The sequence below is a fragment of the Dermacentor silvarum genome, chromosome 5 (genome assembly GCF_013339745.2).
Source record: "Dermacentor silvarum isolate Dsil-2018 chromosome 5, BIME_Dsil_1.4, whole genome shotgun sequence".
In the NCBI taxonomy this organism is placed as follows: domain Eukaryota; kingdom Metazoa; phylum Arthropoda; class Arachnida; order Ixodida; family Ixodidae; genus Dermacentor; species Dermacentor silvarum.
Window position 1 is genome coordinate 20,918,089 of NC_051158.1, and position 19,621 is coordinate 20,937,709.

The 19,621-nt window shown below is 41.6% G+C and overlaps 1 protein-coding gene across 4 annotated transcripts; it reads left to right on the plus strand.

Moving 5' to 3' along the window:
- The first annotated feature begins 46 nt into the window (after positions 1–46).
- LOC119453015 (TNF receptor-associated factor 1) lies at positions 47–19,382 on the plus strand. 4 transcript variants are annotated; one of them, XM_049667479.1, is made up of 12 exons: positions 47–124; positions 1,760–2,015; positions 2,998–3,102; positions 4,243–4,416; positions 5,551–5,646; positions 6,430–6,534; positions 6,873–6,962; positions 9,076–9,147; positions 12,437–12,520; positions 13,370–13,456; positions 15,194–15,454; positions 17,805–19,382. In XM_049667479.1, exons 2-12 carry the CDS (start codon positions 1,779–1,781, stop codon positions 18,090–18,092), a joined length of 1,599 nt encoding a protein of 532 aa, XP_049523436.1. In that variant the 5' UTR covers positions 47–124; positions 1,760–1,778; the 3' UTR covers positions 18,093–19,382. The 4 variants fall into 4 exon arrangements, with proteins under 4 accessions (XP_049523436.1, XP_049523437.1, XP_037570920.1 ...); XM_049667480.1 differs by lacking the exon at positions 47–124 and adding an exon at positions 131–423; XM_037714992.2 differs by lacking the exon at positions 47–124 and adding an exon at positions 433–642.
- Positions 19,383–19,621: the final 239 nt, after the last annotated feature.

Here is a 19,621-nt window from a genome sequence, read left to right on the forward strand (position 1 = left end):
TATATATGACGTCATAACGTTTATTGACGTCATGAAATTTTAGTTTTGGTTTCGCAGCGCAAGTTGCCGCTTCGAGGTGAGCAGGTTTTTGGCGGAGGTCGTGGACACGACACGGCCCTGAGACGTGAGTACCGTCGCGTGACGTTTTTGGCGACGGGAAACGAGTATCTTCTCTTTTTGGTTTCCCCCAAGAAACAAGAGTCCGTGACAGTTTCTATTCTTCTCTAAAACAATGGTGTAAAGGCGCGCCCTCTGTCACGATCGTGTCGCCGCGCAGCTGTGTGTTCCGCGACGTTTCGGCTCATCGATATAGAATCCTTCTCCGTTCGCGACGCGCCTTCTTTGACGTTTGTTTACGGACGCAAGCGCGGCGTGTCATTTTTGCCGCTCGTCGGAGACGCACCGTCGCTGCCCGCCGCTGCTGTTGCTGTAAGTCCGAATTATACTGGAGCGTTTTACGGACATAATTGCTCTGCGCAGCTTCCTCGAGGAACAGGAAAAAAAAGTTTCTCGGAAGCCGAAGTTTCCTTTTCCTCTGAATCACTGACCCACTTGCTAGCGATTGGTACACGTAACACTTCGTGGACTACTCGCGGAGCGCAGATATTTCGGCTGCGTCAGAACGCGCGCGGTACCGAAGCGGTAAGTACCTACGTCATCTTGTGTCACTGCATGCGTGCGTGCTACAATTAAAGCGCGCGTAGTAGAAATGTTTTGTATTGTAGAAGTGTTAATTACGAAGGACGATTGAAATCTCTAGCCCACGAAAACCATAGATTTTTGTGAAGAAGTTTGCGTACGTCGTAAGTTTTTCAACCGTTGCACTACAGCGCTATAGCTCTTGAATTTCCGTACGTATCATAAGTATACGCGTTACACATATATGTTTTGCAGTACAAACATTGCGGCGATATATCGATCACGCATACAAGCTTTGCATGTGCATAATTTTGATATATATGGTTACGGAGTGATTATAATAATCTACTAAAATTTAATTCACCGACCGTCAACAGAGTTGTCGATCCAAAAATAGAATCCTTGGCCCCCCTGCCCTTCCTCTGTCATTTCTGTATCTCTGTCATACGGAAGTATGTAGGAAATACGTACTGCATACCAAGTTATAGTTTGCATTAATTAAGTTATAGTCGAGATTTATCTCTTCATGAAAATTGGGCAGAATACTAGAAAATATATACTATACGTCACAAATATGTGAGAACTTTATTTGATGTACCGCAGTGTACAGTCACTGAATACGCAGTGTTCATATGGATACTCATAATTTATTTTGGAACTGAGGTAGAATCTCCATGGTACAGAATTGCTCACCAATAAATTGCATGCATGCACCATCTAGACAGAGACACAATTAAGTCAGCTGAGTAATTGTGTAACGAAGATACATTCTTCATATATGTGTCTATTAAGATCGAGTCAACACATTTGCTGCGAGCAAGTTCTTCATCACTGTTATGAGAAAGCATGCATGCTTAGAGGCCTCTGTACATAAGGGCAAGATCATATTATACATGTGGAATAGGAATCGATCGCGACTTCTTTAATTCTCTCTTGCACTGATCAAAATCGCAAACATACCATAGGTTCTCTTCGTATGTTTGCGTCAGGCATGTTCTCGGGTATGTATACATATCTCAAACACTGCATGATTGATAGCTCTCTGCCTTTCTGATTTCTGCATTACCCATGATGCAAACTTAGAGTATTATATATGTGCCTCATGCACACTCACTCGCAGAGATTGTGACCCCGGGCGAATGCCGCACGAAGTCAAAGTACGCGGTTTCTCGGAGCTTAGCGAGGGCTTGGAGCTTGACTTTGTGCATTCCGTGCCACGCGAGCTGACGTGTTCCTTGTGCCAGGACCTGGTCGGCATCCTCTGGCTGTCGCCCTCGTGCGAGCATCACTTCTGCACACGCTGCCTCGAGGCACTTCTCGGCCAGGCCAGCAAGTCTTTCTGTCCCGTGGACCAAGCCGAAATCTCTCGTGGGCAGGTCGGAAATTAAGTCAAATTAAATAATTGTCTCACTTGTTTTAGCTGCTATGAGCTTGCTTCAAGTGTTGAAAAGGTTGAAAGACTGAGAAGGGCTGAAAAGGATCTGGACTTGTATTAAGAAAAACTTTCATTATGTTAGTGCTGTGTGCGATTGGCCGTTGCCGTGGCAATTCTCTGGCTATTATGCTGATTGCTGTCATGAGTTGTATAGGTGCCTGAATATGGGTCAATGATGAAGCCCGCTTACGTAACAATAAACTTGTGTTTACTAGGCCATGATTAGTAGTAGTATTTGGTTTAAGTAATAAATGTTGCTGTTTAACATCCCCAAGCTACACCTCTGTTATGAGAGATACAGCACAAAAGGAGACTTTTGAATAAAATTATGACCACTTGGTGTTATTTAATGTACACCTAAATCATTGCCCACACTCTGCCATTAGTGGCCATTCTAGCAAGGTAGGTTGTGTTTGCTTACTGGTTTCCTGTTAATTTAGCTAGTAATTGCCAGTAGCACGGGACTTGTTGCAGGACTGCTTTATGTAGCCTACATAGTCCCACCATAGTCATTAATGTTATAAATAGTTATAGTTAGTCAGCCTGTTTACACTTCAAGAAACGTGTAGGTGGTAGCTAGCTAAGAGAAACAACGATCATGGAAGGTGCGTTTGTGTGTGGCTTGTCCAAAAACGAACTTGCATGGCAGAATGCTTGCAAGCCAACCTCAGGCAGTATTGTAAAACATTACACGCTTATTGCATCATCCTTCTTCATGCACCATAGCTCGGCACGGTTCAGTTCCTTTGAATTAAGAAGTGAGCTAATAAGAATACAGGCTTGCGTCATCTCTTCGTTTCTGTCTTTCATCTGCTCGTACGCCATTTCTTTGTGGCAACTGCTCTATAAGCTATGTCAGTTTTCAGTTGACTGCGTACTTTGCCCATTGTAAGATATACTGTTGCACATGCTTTTATCTTCAGCTTGTTGAGGACACCTCTGTTCAAGCCAAGGCATCCCAGTTCCAAGCTTGGTGTCCCAATCGTGACCAGGGCTGTACGATAACACCTCGCATCTGCGACCTCAAAGTGAGTAGACAGCCTTTGATTTTGAATGCTTCGTATGATTCAAGGGTTTATGTTATCCAGTAAATGAAAAGCACACTTAAAGGGATACTATATAAATGGATTGAGCTGTGTTAGTAAATTACCCTACAACAATAAAAAAAATAATAATTCTTGCCGCAAAAAGACGTTCGGGCTAGTTAAACATTTTTTTGTCCCACGAAATATCAGTGATGACGTTACAAGGACCATATCTGTATTAGTATAATTGTCTGCAATATAAAGAAATAAATACAGCCACACAAACACACATTGACAAGATGAGCGCTCGTCCTGTTAATATGGCCCTGTGCAGTTGTGTTTGTTTGGAGCAGACGATTATGCTAAGAAATATGCGCCAACTAGCCCACTAAGGTGTTCTTGCGAATGTTCTCTTTTGTCACCTTCGTGCACCTTCGTCACACGCTGGCCTTGTAGGCCTGATTACCATAATTGCACCGCAGAAAGAGGAAAAAGAACGAAAAGCATGCTAGACAGGGCATAGCTATTGGCACTGCCCCAGCTGAGCGATACCGGTGAGTTGAGGGCAGATAGGGAAAGCATAAACATTGCAGTTTTTATATCTCCGTCGTATGAGGTCGTTTCCGGAAATTTCGTAGGGAATAGATTCCTTGAAAGGCATTGCTCTCACTCCAGAGCATGTTGCTCAAATTTAACAAGAAAAGAAAAAGTGTTTCGGGGCCCCTTTCAGGTTTTTGTTAGCACACAAATGAAATCTGAGAGAAATAGTCCAATAATGTGTTGTAGTGGACATTGTGGAACATTGCACTGTGAAGCACGATTTTTTTTTCTTTCTGCAGTTCAGTTTCGTTGTTAGTGACAATAAACTGCTCAAAAAAGAAATCCACGAGCCTACAAACTTGACATAGATTGGAAAGGCCATGTGACTACTCGCCACTTGGTTAATATCCCTATTTATGTTTTTCCCGTCATTGCTATTAGACAATTTATAGTATTCGCTCCTTGCATGTCAAGTGTCCCAGTTCATCACGTCCTTGTCGTCAGTTCCGCTTCACATTGCAGTGTTCCACCATTCGTAATAGAAGGCAGAAAATAAGGATGTACTTCTTCATGTGCCGACTCACTCTGTTCTTTCTCTGTCAGAACCACCTGAGACAGTGCAATCAAGTTATGATGTCGTTCGCTCCTCCGGGTGACGGTGGCAACGGCAGTTCTTCAGCCAACAACGAAGCTAATGGCTCGGCCGGCAGCAGCGGCAACATGGAACCTGATGGGACTCCGAGGTGCTGGATGGCTGACTTTGGCTGTGATTTCCAGGTTAGCGCAATCTAGCCATACACCACATTACATATCAAGTTCATTTCACTTCCACATGAGAAGTCTGAGCCGGTTTTAGATAAACTACTAGCAGATATACCTGTCCTTGACAGAATTCGTGAAAACTTTGTTATGTTATGCCATAACGATGCATTTCACGTATAGTTTGTAGTTCATATATTCTCTGCATAAAGGCAGTTGGTTACCCTTGTTTGCTGTCTAATCCACATCGCTGTAATTTTGTCTCTCCACTTCACACCTGCCTTTTCACTTGGTTATGAAATAAGGTTAAAGAAAATGCAGAAAAATAAAAATGCTTATTTGCAATAGATAATAATTTGAACATTTTTTAAATATGTGTCGACGCTTAAGCTGGAAGCCTCCTCGAAAATTTTCAAGTCCTTGTATGTCTGAGGCACATAAGTTTGTTTCAGACACATGAAGGAGACACAATTACACTCACGCACAAATAAGGCATGCAACTACACACGTGGAGTCAGTAATTCTCACACATGCCAGTGTTAATTCAAAGGAGCGTTGAAGTGGATTTATTGCTCTGTTGTGCACTACATTTGATGGCCATGGGCCTAACACCTTGGCAAGTGGAAAGGTCCAATTTGAGTCAATAAATGCAGTACTTATTATTCAGGGCACTGTCTATGTGTATGTGTGTTTGGGAGAGTCAAGTAGTAGGTGGTGTACATCCTCGTGATTGTGGGCGCACGAACATGTTGGAGAGGATATGTACCACCTAATAGTCAACTGTACGTCCCAAGCACACTACATATACACTTCGCCTTGAACGAGTACAGACTTTCTTACATGCTCAGTCCTTTTTCACTCGTATAAATCGGCTGATATTAGGATATCCATATTTAAGGCGTGCTTATATATCGCCACGCATCATTGTATTACCTTTTAGCAATGTTCATTTTGACCAGGTTATTACTGTTATCAAGCTGTTGCTGGACACAAGGTGTACCTGCGATTTCCGAAATTTCTTGGGTGTTGTTGCCACTTCTATGATGAAGGAGATGTGGCTGAGCAGATTGCACATGTGCCGCACGCAGTGTTGTATACATTCTGATGGGCTTCTCTTCCCATTAATGATGGCCCTCTTTTCTGCCATTCCAGGGTTCTGCTTCAGAGGTGGAGGCCCACGAAAATGACTGGCAGCAACACAGGCGGATGATTGTGACACGTCTTTCCGAGTACAGGCGCAACTTGGAGGTGAGCGTGCATGTTACGTTTCCGTGTCCATAACTTGGTTCATTAAGTTCATGTGTTGTGCAAAAAATTAACCTACTTTATGCATAAAAATTTTGTTAGACCAGGGTCAAGCTACAAGAAAACTGGCCGTGACCAAGGGCGATAAAATTTCAACTAAAAAGAGATGTTGCAGGCTCTTTTGCATCAAGGTTATAATCATCATCAAGGTTATAACTACCACTGAGGTTACAAGAGAAAGGAAGGTTTGGCAAATATATGGCACTTGCATATATTTCCACAAAAGGTCATTGCAACGTCAGTAGGCTAGCTGTTGCTATGTGCAGTGAACTGAAAGCACACAATCAAGAATCTCCTCAGAAAGCAAGGGCTTGATTAACATTGTTTGTTAATTGTGCTAGTTTTGAAAGCAGCAAAAGCTTTCCTTCGTTTACTCAATTCAAGCAGCTAATCTTTTCTGACATAGCATTGTCCTGCTTTGCACAGCTTCTGGCAGTGACTGTGGCAACGTTTTGAACCAGCAGGCAGATAACGTCAAGATTACTGTATGTAACGGCTTTAAGGTAATACGCTGATGAAATGCATATTCACTAGATTTACATAGTACGAGGGCGGTTAGCAAAGCTTATGGACACGTGCTTCAATGCTACCTTTGCGAGTGTGTGAGGTCTAGGTGTAACCCACTGACATTTGCACAAAACTTGTTGAATTGTTGTCCAGCAAACTCGTTTCTTCCTTCTTTAATCATCCTTAAGGCATCTCTGGTGTCTGGCATTGTTTGTGCAGGACATCCAAAACGAGCGTGACATGCTTCGCAACCAAGTGAACGAGGTGAACGCCACTTTGAAAGGACTGAACCTTGGCTTCGAGCACCACTGCACGCACTCTGCGGTAAGCGTGCCTCTAGTGTTCCTGTTGACGGTGCATTTTTGCTATGTCACGCTCTGCACTACAAGTGCAGAGATTTCACACAAACGCCTTTTCTCTTTCATCCCCTTCTTGTAAAATAAAATGTGGGGTTTCGTGGTGAAACAGCGCTTCATGTAACATGTCTGCCTTCAATATCTTGCTCTTCTATTTTGTTATAATTGCTATTAGGACGTGACGGTGATAGTTTGTCAGGCACGGTGGCATATTGAATGACATAGTATTGCAAGACGAAGGGACTCGTAACCGCTGTTGCTGTAGCACGTTTTGATGCTCATGCATTTTTTTTTTTTTTTGTGCAGGGCACACAGAATGAGTTGAGACTTCGCATCCAGCAGATGGAGCAGAGACTGGCACAACTCGATTCCCAGGGTGCAACGGTCCAGCCTCAGGTGAAAAAAAAAACAGTGTCTAGTTTTCCTCATTTTTCTATATCTGTCTTTTTTTTTTCAGTTTTTTTTTTTTTTTTTTTTTTTACAGTTGATTCACGCATATACGGCGTGGAGGTACTATTTTGCTGTACGAAGTGCTTGATCAGTGTACGATACTGCACTTAAACCTAGACATAGCAAACACCGATTTAGTGAGTTATTGAATATAATGAAGTGAGTCATTTCATGTCATTTTAAGCATATAACGGATGTATGCTTATAACGAATACCGTATATCTTACGAATACGCCTTGTACATTATATTTCACATTGCCTTCAGTACTGTTCATAATTAACTGGAAAGCGATCGCGTAGAATATTTATCCAGGACATTAAGTCAGATGCTTGAGGAACCGTATGGAAATGGAATAATCAGATTCTTTCCATCAACTTTCGTGAAAATTTACACTAATTTGATGTGGGCTGTTTTATCGTCACAGTCGTGACAAAATGAACATTTCGAAGTGCAAATACTACCACATGACATGGAATACAAGATGTAGCAACAATGTGCCATGCAGCATTACCAACCGACCCAAATTTAGCAGGATGGTACCGACTTTTGAGTAAAGTCCCAGGCCCCAACTTCACCGAGTCGGGACAGTCGGGACTTTTTTTTTTCCCTTGTATAACAATCAATAAACCAGAATTCCTGTTTATACATGACAGCTCGGTTGCACGTTCTAACTTTTGTCTTCTGTTGCATTGTCATAAACATAATCGTGATTTCACTTTTGTTGTGGTTCTAGTTATGTTTTAGACCCTAACCGTTGGCAGTATACCTCTGTCTGTATTGTTAGCGGTGTTAGCTAGGAAACTACTGCAATCGCGACAAAAAAAAAAAAAATTGTGCAACTTTGTTGATCGTATAGACTGGCAGCACCTGGCACTGACAATGTCGGTCGTTGTCAGCTCCCTGCCCTCCGTACCAACTTCGTCCACTCGAGAGTTGGTAACCCTAGGGCCAGTCCACTGCACAATGACATAGCTTTGTCTCTATGTCTGTGCAAAGAAAAAAGTGGGTTTTACCTTATTGAACACAAAGAAATGCTTTAATTTCTCCGCGTACAGGAAGATTCTACTTTCAGCATCCAACCATGGTACTTAAACAGTGGGTTTTTCACTATTCGCAACATACCACTCGGTAATAAGGACCAACTTCCAGAAACAATTATGTACGTCCCTGGCCTGTCTTCGGTTCTCGGAAGGATATAGCGAAGCTATTTTTGTGCTCGATGTGACTTCAGTATAACGAGCTTTACTAATGATGAATCACAGAATAGTTCATGTAAACGAGGAAACAAAGGGCCATATTACGTAAGGATTCTTTTCCTTAAGTTCTGCGTATTTCTTATCATTCATCGCAGCATGTGGCTGATACATGGTGATAATGACCAAGCTTGGCATCCTGCCAGCCAATATCAAAGGTCAAATAGGATGACTAATGAAAACAATTGTTGCATAATACAACCACATTGTGTGTACCCTGTTAGCAGAAACGGTTTGCTGCAGCCTTGGTATTATGTTTGATAGTTATCGGCTGCTGTAATGTAATAGTTATTATGTAATAATATGTTATGTTAGTTATTGTGTAATATGTTAATTATGTAATAGTTCTCAGCTCTCTCATCTTGTCCACATTCCGTACCTGCATACATAATGCAGCATTTCTAAAATGCTGGTCTAATATTACAGCACTGCCACAAACTTTATTAAAATGTGCATGCCACGTAGGTTGGCAAAACATTGGCACATGTTTTTGTAACTTTGGTCATTGTAGCCACGTTTGCACTCCAGAGGGATTTTTTCTAATACTGCTGCAGTGTTAGCAATTATGCACAACAGTCAACGATACAGGTAGTGTTGCACCAGTGTAATGACAGTAATTTGTATTACAAGGGTACATGTTATAACTGTATTACTAAAAATCTGCAAAGCTGATGGTGTAAACGTGGGCAATATATGCGTTGCTTCACCTTGCCTTGTTACTTGACAGCACATTTATTAAATTCTGTACAGCCATGTACTTTCACTTCACACTGATGTATCAAAAGTACTTTTCTTTTGTTTACAGACATTTCAGCTACAACCTCCTCACCCACCAAGTGCCCCAACTAACTTCGAGAGCATTGGTTTTTCCAACCAGGCAAGAACTTTAATTTCTTTGTTTGTTTGTCAGCACGTGCTGCAACATAAATCCTTCATTTATTGTTGTTATTCAATCTAAATAGAGAACTAAATTTTTCACACAGGTAAAACATCATTTCGTTCAGCATCCACTGCACCAAATTTGATGAGATTTGTTGCATTGAAACTAAAATGGTTAAATCTACTGACTATAGGGAGTAAGTTGTCATTTAGGCCACTTGGCTTTAAGAAAATTGCTGAAAATTTCAAATTTTAAAAGAAAAAGAAGAAAAACTAATCATGAAGGTTACAACATTGCAACTCGGAAATTAAAAACGATATCACAGCTATGCAAGCTCCACCTCTTCTGACATATAAAATGGACAAAATTGAGGTATATTATCAATCTGAAATAAATCACTATTTCGTCAGTAGGAGGCGGCGTTGCAGAACCCTTGTAAACACAGCAGCAATTCCACATAAACTGTGAACTCTTGTATCAAATTTGTCCACTTGAGATACTCTAAAAAACACAGTTGACAGAACTGCGACATCTGTTTTTGGTGCAGAGTTACAAATTTGTAAACATTGTGCTTAAGTATCTTTTTTTTAACTTACTGATTGTTGTCAAATTTGTAAAAGCTATGAAGCCCTGAAATCAAAATTCTGCTTTCTACTGTTGGTAGAATCCGGCTTTCTCTCTGAAATGCAACAAATTTCATTCAACTCAGTTCGGCGGTTGTCTGATGTCTGATAATTAAGTGCATTTCTCATATACGCTTGAACCTCAATCTAACGAACACCGACTTAACGAATTATTGGATGTAGCTACGTAAATTTGCAATCTACAAATTTTCTTTTGCTAATATCAATGTGTATGCTTATAACAAATATTGTATATGATATTATATTATGTCTGATGTGGCTTCGTTAAAATGAGGTTCAAATGTAATTGAATATAAAACCCAGAGTTGGCCCCGAGCTAAAGCCTCCTGGTGAACGGGAGTCTATGGCACCCTTGTGCGAGTAAAATGTGCAAACTCGTCACTGCGGATCCAACAACTAACGAAGTGCGTCTGCACAGATGGGCAGGCTTGTTTCAATCTGCCTCGGCATCTTGCTGCCCACTGCGTGGCCAGCCGTGCGCACCAAGATTAGAGAACTGTCGCACAACCTAGCAAACGAAAAGCGCGCGTGCTCATGACCAGAGGTGAGACCGGTTGGCGGCGTCGGGTGTCGGTCTATGTGGGTGTGCCTGCGAGGTGTCTCGATCTCAACTGACTTCTAACCGCCGGTCTAGGGAATGGTTGCAACTCCTTCGAATGGATATGGTTTGGGGTATTGCTCCTGTGTTGCACGCTTTGATCGTACGTGTGTTGTGCACCGTAGTTTGCACGGCTGCGTAACTGCGGAGTGCTGGACTGGGGGAATTTCCGTTGTGGTGTTCATCAGCTCACGTCTTTGTCCTGTCAACTAATTTCAATTAATGGACTGCATCTAGAGCAAGTATACTGAACTAGGACCTATATATGAGTTAATTGATACGGCAACATCTCAAGACAGGTTAAGCGCAAATAAAACAAAGACAGCGAAAAGAACAAGGACATACAGAGCGCTACTTACAACTAAATTTATTGCACAAGAACACCTGCATATATGCACTCACCATTCATAGCACAGACACAGCGCATGCGTCAGGAAACATTCAATACCTGGATTATTGACCAACACTATTGCCCAACGAGGTGTTGCGTAAGCCGCACACTTGCAGATAAAAATCACATCCACATGGAAAACAATGCCGTGACAAGAGTATATAAAACAAAAACGACAACAGAAAACAGCTTGAAAAGGGAGATTGTTAAAAAGGTAAAAAAAAAAAGTCGAGCAAGTATTTTATGCCAGTCTCTGAGCTGGGCTTTAAGTCAAAGACTTTTCGCCACCATAAGCAAAGCGATGCCCCAGAAACCTTGTAAAAAATAAATTCAAGGATTTCTAGTGAAGAGCTGACAGGAGTATGCTTAATTGATATAGTGTACCTGATTGCGTTCCTTTGGATATGCAGATGCGCATGCTGTTGGCCAATGCTGCATCGAAAATTCCACAGTGCTTGGTCAAAAGCATGTCTCTGATAAACTTACTTTGCTCTATTTAGTTCATCATACAGTCAGCCCATCTTAATTCAGGGTCCCAGAGCCCACAGATACGTTATCAGTTGGCATTGTAAATCATTTGAGCTTGAATTATGGCGAGTCTCGTGGAAGTACTTCTATGAGTGAACCAAGTGATGAACAATATGAACAAGATGTATGAATAGCAGACTCGAAAGCTTTGAACTGCAAGTAAGATGCCTGTAAAGATTTAGGGATATGGTACAGTTCGCCAAGTTTAGGATACAGGCCAAACTTATAATCGAATCTAATCTTTAGTTCAGCCTTATCCCCACCAGGGCGGAAGAAAAGTTTGCCTTTGAATTTTTGTGGTTTTGCTCTTTGTCAAGCAACATGCGGATCAGGACAGAGCAATTTTTTTCTTATTCCATTTGAGATGTGCACGCGCATGTTTGTTGGAGATTCGAATGAGGACGTAGCTGGTGAAATTGATCTCCTTTGCCTGCTGCAAAAGACTGTGGTTTGAGCCGAACACCTACAGAGCTCCTGGTTGCGAGACACATTGTTTGGTGGATGAAATCTTGCATTTTTTGAAGTTTGCATGCAGCATGGGAAACAGTATATGGGCTCGAAAATTCAACCAGTACCAGTAAACAATAAAGTTGCTATTACTTTTTGAAACACCTTGTAAATAAACATAGATACATGCAAAACACATCGTTATGCTTTTTTCTGTGAGCCGTAAGTAAAATCAGCTGCACAGACTAGGTTAGTGAAGGCCTTGCAAAACAAGTTCATCATTCAGCAGTATAATTGTGCGTGGTGAAATAGTCTATAATTAACTGCTTCTTTGTCAAGGCATCTGAATTGAAGACAAAATGTTCTGTTCGAGCCATATATTCTGGTTACTTAATGTTTAACAGTCTTTGTTTCTCGAGCACATTTGTTGAACACAGAGGTTGCTTTATCAGGTGCTGCATTCTAGGGGAAACATGTTAGTGTTAGTTGGAAGGCTCGTTTGAATTAAACTCAGTAAAGTGAATTGAAAACACAGTGAGCTGACCGAACTAATGATAACTGTTTAACTGAAAAACAAATTGCGCGACATTGAATGAATGGGGAAGTTGGCTGCGTTACTGAGAATGCAACTTGTTTTTCTGAGTTCGTAACAAATTTTTATAAAAATTTGCATTGCAGGTGTCAATGGCTCCTACAGAAGCACCGATGGCCTCCATGGCTTCTATGGCTTCCATGGCACAGCCAGGCCTGTCAGGGAGCAACGTAAGGGTTTTAGACTGCATCTTAGTACAGATTGCGAGTGTATTAACCAAAAAAAGTTACGCGAAAATTGCAAGGTGGAAGAAGTCTTACACAATAAAAAATTGTCCAGAAGTCATTGGAGGATGTTTGTCAAAGTCAAGCTAAAGCTTACCAGTACATCAGCTGAGACATGTGGCTGCATTGGTTCGCTCTATTGGTCTGTAGGAAGCTCTAGCTCGGGAGTGCATATCTAAATTAATACATGGGAATGGAAAAATCATGTTTCTCAGCAACTACTCCACCGATATTGATGAGGTTTGTTGCACTTAAAAGGAAACGTTAAAGTGTAGTAACTGTAAGAAGTGAATTGTGAATTTATGCCATAAATTGAAAAAAATTAAGATATTGCAAATAACAGAAAGTTAAGTATGAAGTAATAACAGTAGCTCACAATGTCTGATTAAGGTAGTGACCCAATTTTAAGGCTATGTTCACACTTGGTCTCGAAGCAGGCGGAAGTGAAAGAATCTGAAGTCAACCGCCTGCTCTTCCTCCTAAGTGAGCAGAAAGCAAGGCGGCAAGGCCGATCAGTCTCAGACCAATTTTGTCACCTCAGCGAAAGCAAAAAGCCGTCCTGCTTTTGCCGGAAGCTGTAGTGGTATGTAAACATCGAACATGGCTCCCCAAGTGTCAGCGGTGATGCTGATCAACACTATCAAAAATTACCCCGTGATGTACGATAAAACTCAGTCTCTACAAGGACACGTTCCACAGGAGCGAGATTTGGATGAAGATTGCAGAGGAGCTGGAGATTAGAAAAAGGAGCAGCAGCAAAGTGTTGCCATGTCCCAACATCTCACGCTTTTGCAGAGCCAGGCGAATGGGCCAATCCATCACCGCCGCTTCCGGGGTGACCGCTTCTCCAGCTGCTCCTTGTACATCTCCAAAAAACATCAGGTTAAATGGATTGAAACTATTTATTGTCTTCTATATTCATAGTTAAACATCAGTGGTCATCTTGGAATGAATGTGAACACCTTGGATGTGTGTGGAATGAATGCCTTCTTCGGCATTTCTGCTCTCTTTTCGCTGCCCAAGTGTGAACGAAGCCTTATACACATATTAGACCCTCGTCCATTTTTTTTTTGCTGAAAAATTGGGTGCATATTAGATTTCTGTGTTGTTTAGGAGCGTTAAATGTAGAAAAAACGGGCGGCCATTTGATTTGGGGTTAGAATCGGGCAAGTACTGCCAAATGAATCAGCAGTGTGTTTTGGCGTTCTTTTTCTCTATCTTGTTTAATTCTACGCGCCGGTTAATTCAATCGATTTTGTTAGTCCCGTCAGGGTTGAATTAATGGAAGTCGACTGTACATAGGTACATACATTTGGACATACATCCAGGACATGATGCTGATGCCACCAGTAAGCTAGAGTGTCTGTATATAATGTATTTACTCGATTCTAACGCATCCCCGATAACAACGCACCTGATTTTTACCCAGCCACAAAAATGGAAAGTTCAATGCTCTTGACTGTAATGCACAACATAATTTTAATGCTTGAAAAATTACAAAATGCAATACCCTTAATTGATTGCTGCTACCTCACCAATTCTTAATGGTAAGAGAGAGGGAAATAGCTATTTGGTTCTCACTTCAAAAAAGTAAATTTATTCATCCAAGTCCCAGTGGACCGAGAATCACTCATCGTTGCTCTCTGAGATTGGAAGGTGGGATTAGAGATTTTGGGGTTGGATTCGGACACCAGGTACTGCGATTTCGGTTCTGTACTTGATTTGAACGCGCATGTCATATTTCAGTGAACCTTTCCTGGCAAAAAAAAAAAAAAAGAACTGCACTTACAATCGAGTAAATATGAAAATTGATATAGCAATAAAAAAATTACCATATACCTGCTGTAGCAGGATATGCTGCAGTAGGGGCCATTTTGGTCTGTTGGGAAAGCAAATTTAATTAAATTTGCCTCACGCTTCACAGTTGACGGAGACTTGGTATTAATTGGTCTAGGGGCCGAACCAGGAGGGTAAACTGCTAGCTTTCGGAAGCAATCGATTTACCCTCCTGATCTAACCAGGAGGCTTGGCAGATGGCAATTTGAGGTTGTAATGGACCCTTTAGAAAAGTCCCCAGCTGGCTTTGCCGCAGTACACCATGCCCGAAGTATCGATAGTTAAAGTCATCACTAAAATTCTGACTAATGTTGCTTTGTTCTTGTTTTCGTTCATTCCTTCCCATTGTATTTTAATGCACCGAAACAATAACAGTGCATTCGATGCCCAGTATAATCGCCGCCATTTTAACAATATATGCAGGCCATTTGCAGGCAATTTTGCGCAGTTTTGCATAACAATATATGCAGGCAATTTTGTGCAGTTTTGCATTGCAGGAAAGCAGACCCGGCACTTTTCTAAAGGGTTTGCAGAAACACTCTCCTACTTTCCTCTGCACACATCTGCTGAAGCTGAATGTTTGAATACGAATATATATAGTTCATTTTCATCTGCCTAGTAAAACTTGCTAATGAAGCCCGCCTGTGTTTCCATATTATTTCTTCATAATTGTGTTATCCAGATGTACCAGACATATGCAGTCTCACCGATTGTTCTTAATGACACTAGGAACCATAACTGAATTCGTCTCAGACATGCCTTTTTGTTTCTTTGTGCTAACAGGATGAAGTCATAACTCGCCCGGACGGCCAGTTTCGGTGGCTTCTGAAGGAGTACTCGCGCACCAAACGCCACCAACGCCACGGCACTCATCGCTATGCGTCCAGCCCAATCTTCTGCACCGGAGTGCCCGGCTACCGGCTTCAGCTTCGGATACACCTCAACGGCATGGGCCAGAGCCGGAAGGGGCGTTTCATGGCTGTTCAGCTGGTCCTGCTTAGGGGCCCCAACGACTCTGAGCTCCCGTGGCCGTTTCGACACAGGGCAAGTCCAGATTTAAATTCTGTTGATCTTATCGGCGTGTGCAAGTTCTCGTAGAATAAATCCTACTCATTGATAGTTTATGAGAGATTCTGGTTATTTGTTTATTCACCTGGCGCAACAGTACTGAAGCTATGAAGGTGCGTTGAATTCTTTTCTTGGTACATTTTTAAAAAAATTGTTGTTATTGTTAGTATGCTTTAAAATGCCGTATTTTGCTTGTATTAATTTTTGTGTGCCCTTGAATACAAGCTGCATTCATGCTGTCCTGCACGGCACCTCCCGAGATAAGTTGAGCTTTTAGCCCATTTCTAGTGTACGCTAGAAAAGTAAAGTTGATTTATTGATAGATCGATAATACAGCATAACATATTGATACGGAACAGCCGCCGCCACTGAGGAGAAGGAAGACGACGGGTTCCCGCTTGCTATAGCATCGCCATTTTGGCCTCCGTTATCTTCCCTGTAAATAAAGTGTAAATAGCCTTGGGCATCAGTTACACATAACATTATTTGGTGGAGGTGCGGACGTTCCCCCTATCCGTCATAGAGCTTCGCAGCGGTCACAATGGCGCCACTGAAACATTGGCTCCTGTTGCCGGCATTTCATCTATGCAAGCGTCTCCGCCTGCAGCTCCGGCCTTACATTACATGATACACTGTGATACAGCATAACTCAGAATCTAACACATATCGGATGTATACAAACATGCAGCTGATATAGTAGGCCAAACAATTCATGTTAATATGCAAATAACATCCAAAGTGAGAAAAAAATGGACATTAGCGGTGCGGTCACTTTCATTGAACTTTGCAAAATATTGTAGCACGTGGTTCTTTGTGAAGTGCCATGAACATCAGAAGCTGCATTTATTTATTTGTTTTTTTAATTTATATTGTTTATTGATTATTTATAACAAGCCTCCAGACACTATCAATTTTGCTAATTCTAGACATTTTGTCGATGCGGGACGACAATGTAACAATGCATGTATGTTTTCTGTTCACTCATTCAAAATGGTTCCAGTGTAGTGACTGGAATTCCAGGCTTGAAGCTCACAATTGTAATTGCTTTGACCTCTAGTGCAGCTTCTTAGATTATTTTTTATTTGCATTACACTGTGCCATGCAAGAATCAGTGTGGCAAACAAATGAACAAAGTAAAACCATTTTCTAGCTCGCAGCTGCTGTTCACAGTAAAATATTCATACTAGTAGTTTTGGTGCTGATGACCTACAGCTGAAACAGTGTTCCACATCTGCCATCATGGCTGTGAGAGCGACTGGCTAATATTCCTAGGCATCCACATTGTGAGTTGGGGAGAGTGAGTTTGGTATATATATGAACCACCCACTCTCTATTGCAATTAAACACCTTTTTACCAGCCCCCACCCTCCCCGTTATTTTTTAGCACTTCAACTTCCCTCATGCACTAGCTTATTCTCCACTGTGCACAAACTGTATGTACCAGCTTATTCTTCATTGTGCACCAACTGTGTGTACCAGCTTATTCGCCATTGTGCACCAACTGTACGCCCCAGCTTATTCTCCACTATGTACCAACTGTACGCACCAGCTTATTCTCGACTGCACACAAACTGTACACACCAACTTAATTTCCTCCACCCCCATTGAGAGTTGGCTACAATGAGCACTTGTAGCTCATTGTCAGGGTAGTAATTTGGGCAAGTTGAAAAAGTTCACTCGTGATGGTTAATAGTGCACTACTCGAGCAAGGGACAGAAGAAACAGCACTGTGGCCTTGTTTCCTTCGTGTTTCTTCTTTACTGTGTTTGCTTAGTGTGCTATTCGCCATCATACACATGTATATTTTTTGAACTGTACTAAAGAAAAATAAAGATTCAATTCGATTAAACACTGCCAAAGAAAGCATTTGCTGCCCTGACAAAGACAAGTCTCTTTGTTGAAACGTTGACTGCAGCGACATACATTGTTTCACCATTAGTTGATCACTTCAAGCCCACATCATCTTGTAAAATTGTATTATTTGTTTTGACTCCGGGGTTTAAGTTAGCACATGTACACAAATTAGTACTCAAGAAAGTCGACAAGGATCAGGCAGAGTGGAGACAGTTGTCACAGTAGGTCAACCGGTAGAGCAACGCACATATCACGTGGAGGTTGTGGGTTTGGCTCCCACTAGTAACAGGTTGCCGTTTCTTTGACTTTCGACGTATCCCTTTTTGATTACTATTTCTGCATTCTAATTTTTAAAAACACACCTGATTTCTCCTACGCTCCCTTTAGCTTCATGATGTTTGTATCAACAATAAGTATTGAGGTTCTCGGTGATCCTGATTGTTCCGGTTTGTGGTGCCGTTCGTCGCAACAGGTGACGGTGACCTTGCTGAACCAGAATGGGCCGCAGCACGTCGGCTACACCATAAACGACCCCAGCTTCCCGCGACCCCAGGGTGAACACACGGTGCCTTACGTCTGGCAGGAGTTCGTTCGCCTTCAGCGACCTCGAAGCCAACCCCGGCTTGGCTTGGAACGACTGCCTCCTCTTCGAGCTCACCGTGACACCACCTTCGCCACCGCCGCCAGGATTGTACCCACCCCTGTGAACATCCTTCCAGATGTACCCTTATTAAGGCTGCTTTTAAGCCATTTTTTTTAAGTCCATACTTTTGCTACAACGTACATATGAGCTTGCTACTCCGAGCACTGTAGTATCCCAATATTGTACACAGCCAGAGCGGTCTAACATCAAATGACATAGGCTACTCTCCCTGTGAATGCCTTCTTAGGCAATTTTTAGTGCTGTTTTTACACCATTTATCAAGTGCATTTACCCCCTTTTATTTTTAATCTTAGCAAAATTTTTTAAATTTTACATGTGGTAGATAACAAAATTCTACTGGCTAAGGCAGGTTGCTCGAGGATGGGGGCATTATTTTGCACGTTAACTTACAGCAAATACATAATTTGCAAAATTTCACTTATTAACTTAAAGCTCATCACTTTGGAGCACATGTTGCGAGTGATTGATGAAGTAAAGCCAGCAACTTTGCAAGGCTCACCCACTTGGAACAGATCTTGAAACCAGTGCCAGTTTTGAGATAAGCACTTTCAAAGTTATGGCAGCGCGGACTATTGTTCCGCTTACTTTTTGGACAAAACGCCTTCTTAAGCAGTGCAAGACAAACTTGACTGAAACACCAAGGCATTCAATTGCACAATTTATTCATGCATATTTTGGAACTGGTGGCAGGCTCAGAATTCCTGCGAAGTGAATACGCCTTACGCAATATCTACCCAAAGTGATTAGAAAGTTATATATAGTGAGGCATTGTTAACTCAATTCCGACTGATTGTCCAAATAATTTCTGCCTCTGTGCAGTCCAGCTAAGGAGTAGAATTGTGCTATCTACCAGAGGGTATTTTTTCAATTTCGGCTCAGATTTGTAAAGTACCGCATATAGGCATGTCTATGTGAGCTAAGTACCGCAGTCAAAATTTGTTAAAATGAAGTCGGCATCCAGCCTCAAGTAAGGTGGCAGGACCTAGGGCCACTAAACTTAAAAGTATTATTTAGAATAGAAAAGCTTTATTATAGGGAAGGCTTTCCAGTAACATTAAGATCCTAGATGTTTTACATATTTATCAGATTTCAAAACTGTTACTCATCATATTTTGGTTGGCCCTTTTACTGCTGCAAGTTAGTGCAATATTGAAAACAATGCAGTTGTTTCATTCGTATTGGATTTGTAAATGCAGCAGGGATTTATATACATATTTTATGGTGCTGTTTTAATTCAGTATTTTATGGCTTGGTTTACAAGTGGTCAGATTTACTGACATTTTATCTATGCTTTGCCATTGCAAAGCTTACTTTTATTGTTCCCGCGTCACATGTTATTGTTTCGCAATAAAACTTTGGAATACCATTATGCACGTATTGTCTATATATGGCACAGACATGAACCTGTGCTTGCAGTCGAGATTTTGCTGTACTACCTAGTACTATACGAGGCCTTATCAGTATTGTTCACATTCCATTTAGGGGTCGGTGTGATGAACTCGCCAAATTTTTAGTGCAGCTTAAGTGCTGGTATACAGTCAAACCCAGTTATAACAAACAAGCTTATGTATCAATAGGTAGACTATCAGGTATTTCTATACACTCAAATTCACCTCTAATGAATT

Coding starts and splice junctions, on each gene's coding strand:
- LOC119453015 (XM_049667479.1), top strand. CDS start 1,779: ATGCCGCACGAAGTCAAAGTACGCGGTTTCTCGGAGCTTAGCGAGGGC. Junction 2,016..2,997: donor CCGAAATCTCTCGTGGGCAG/GTCGGAAATTAA, acceptor TTTTATCTTCAG/CTTGTTGAGGACACCTCTGT. Junction 3,103..4,242: donor CTCGCATCTGCGACCTCAAA/GTGAGTAGACAG, acceptor TTTCTCTGTCAG/AACCACCTGAGACAGTGCAA.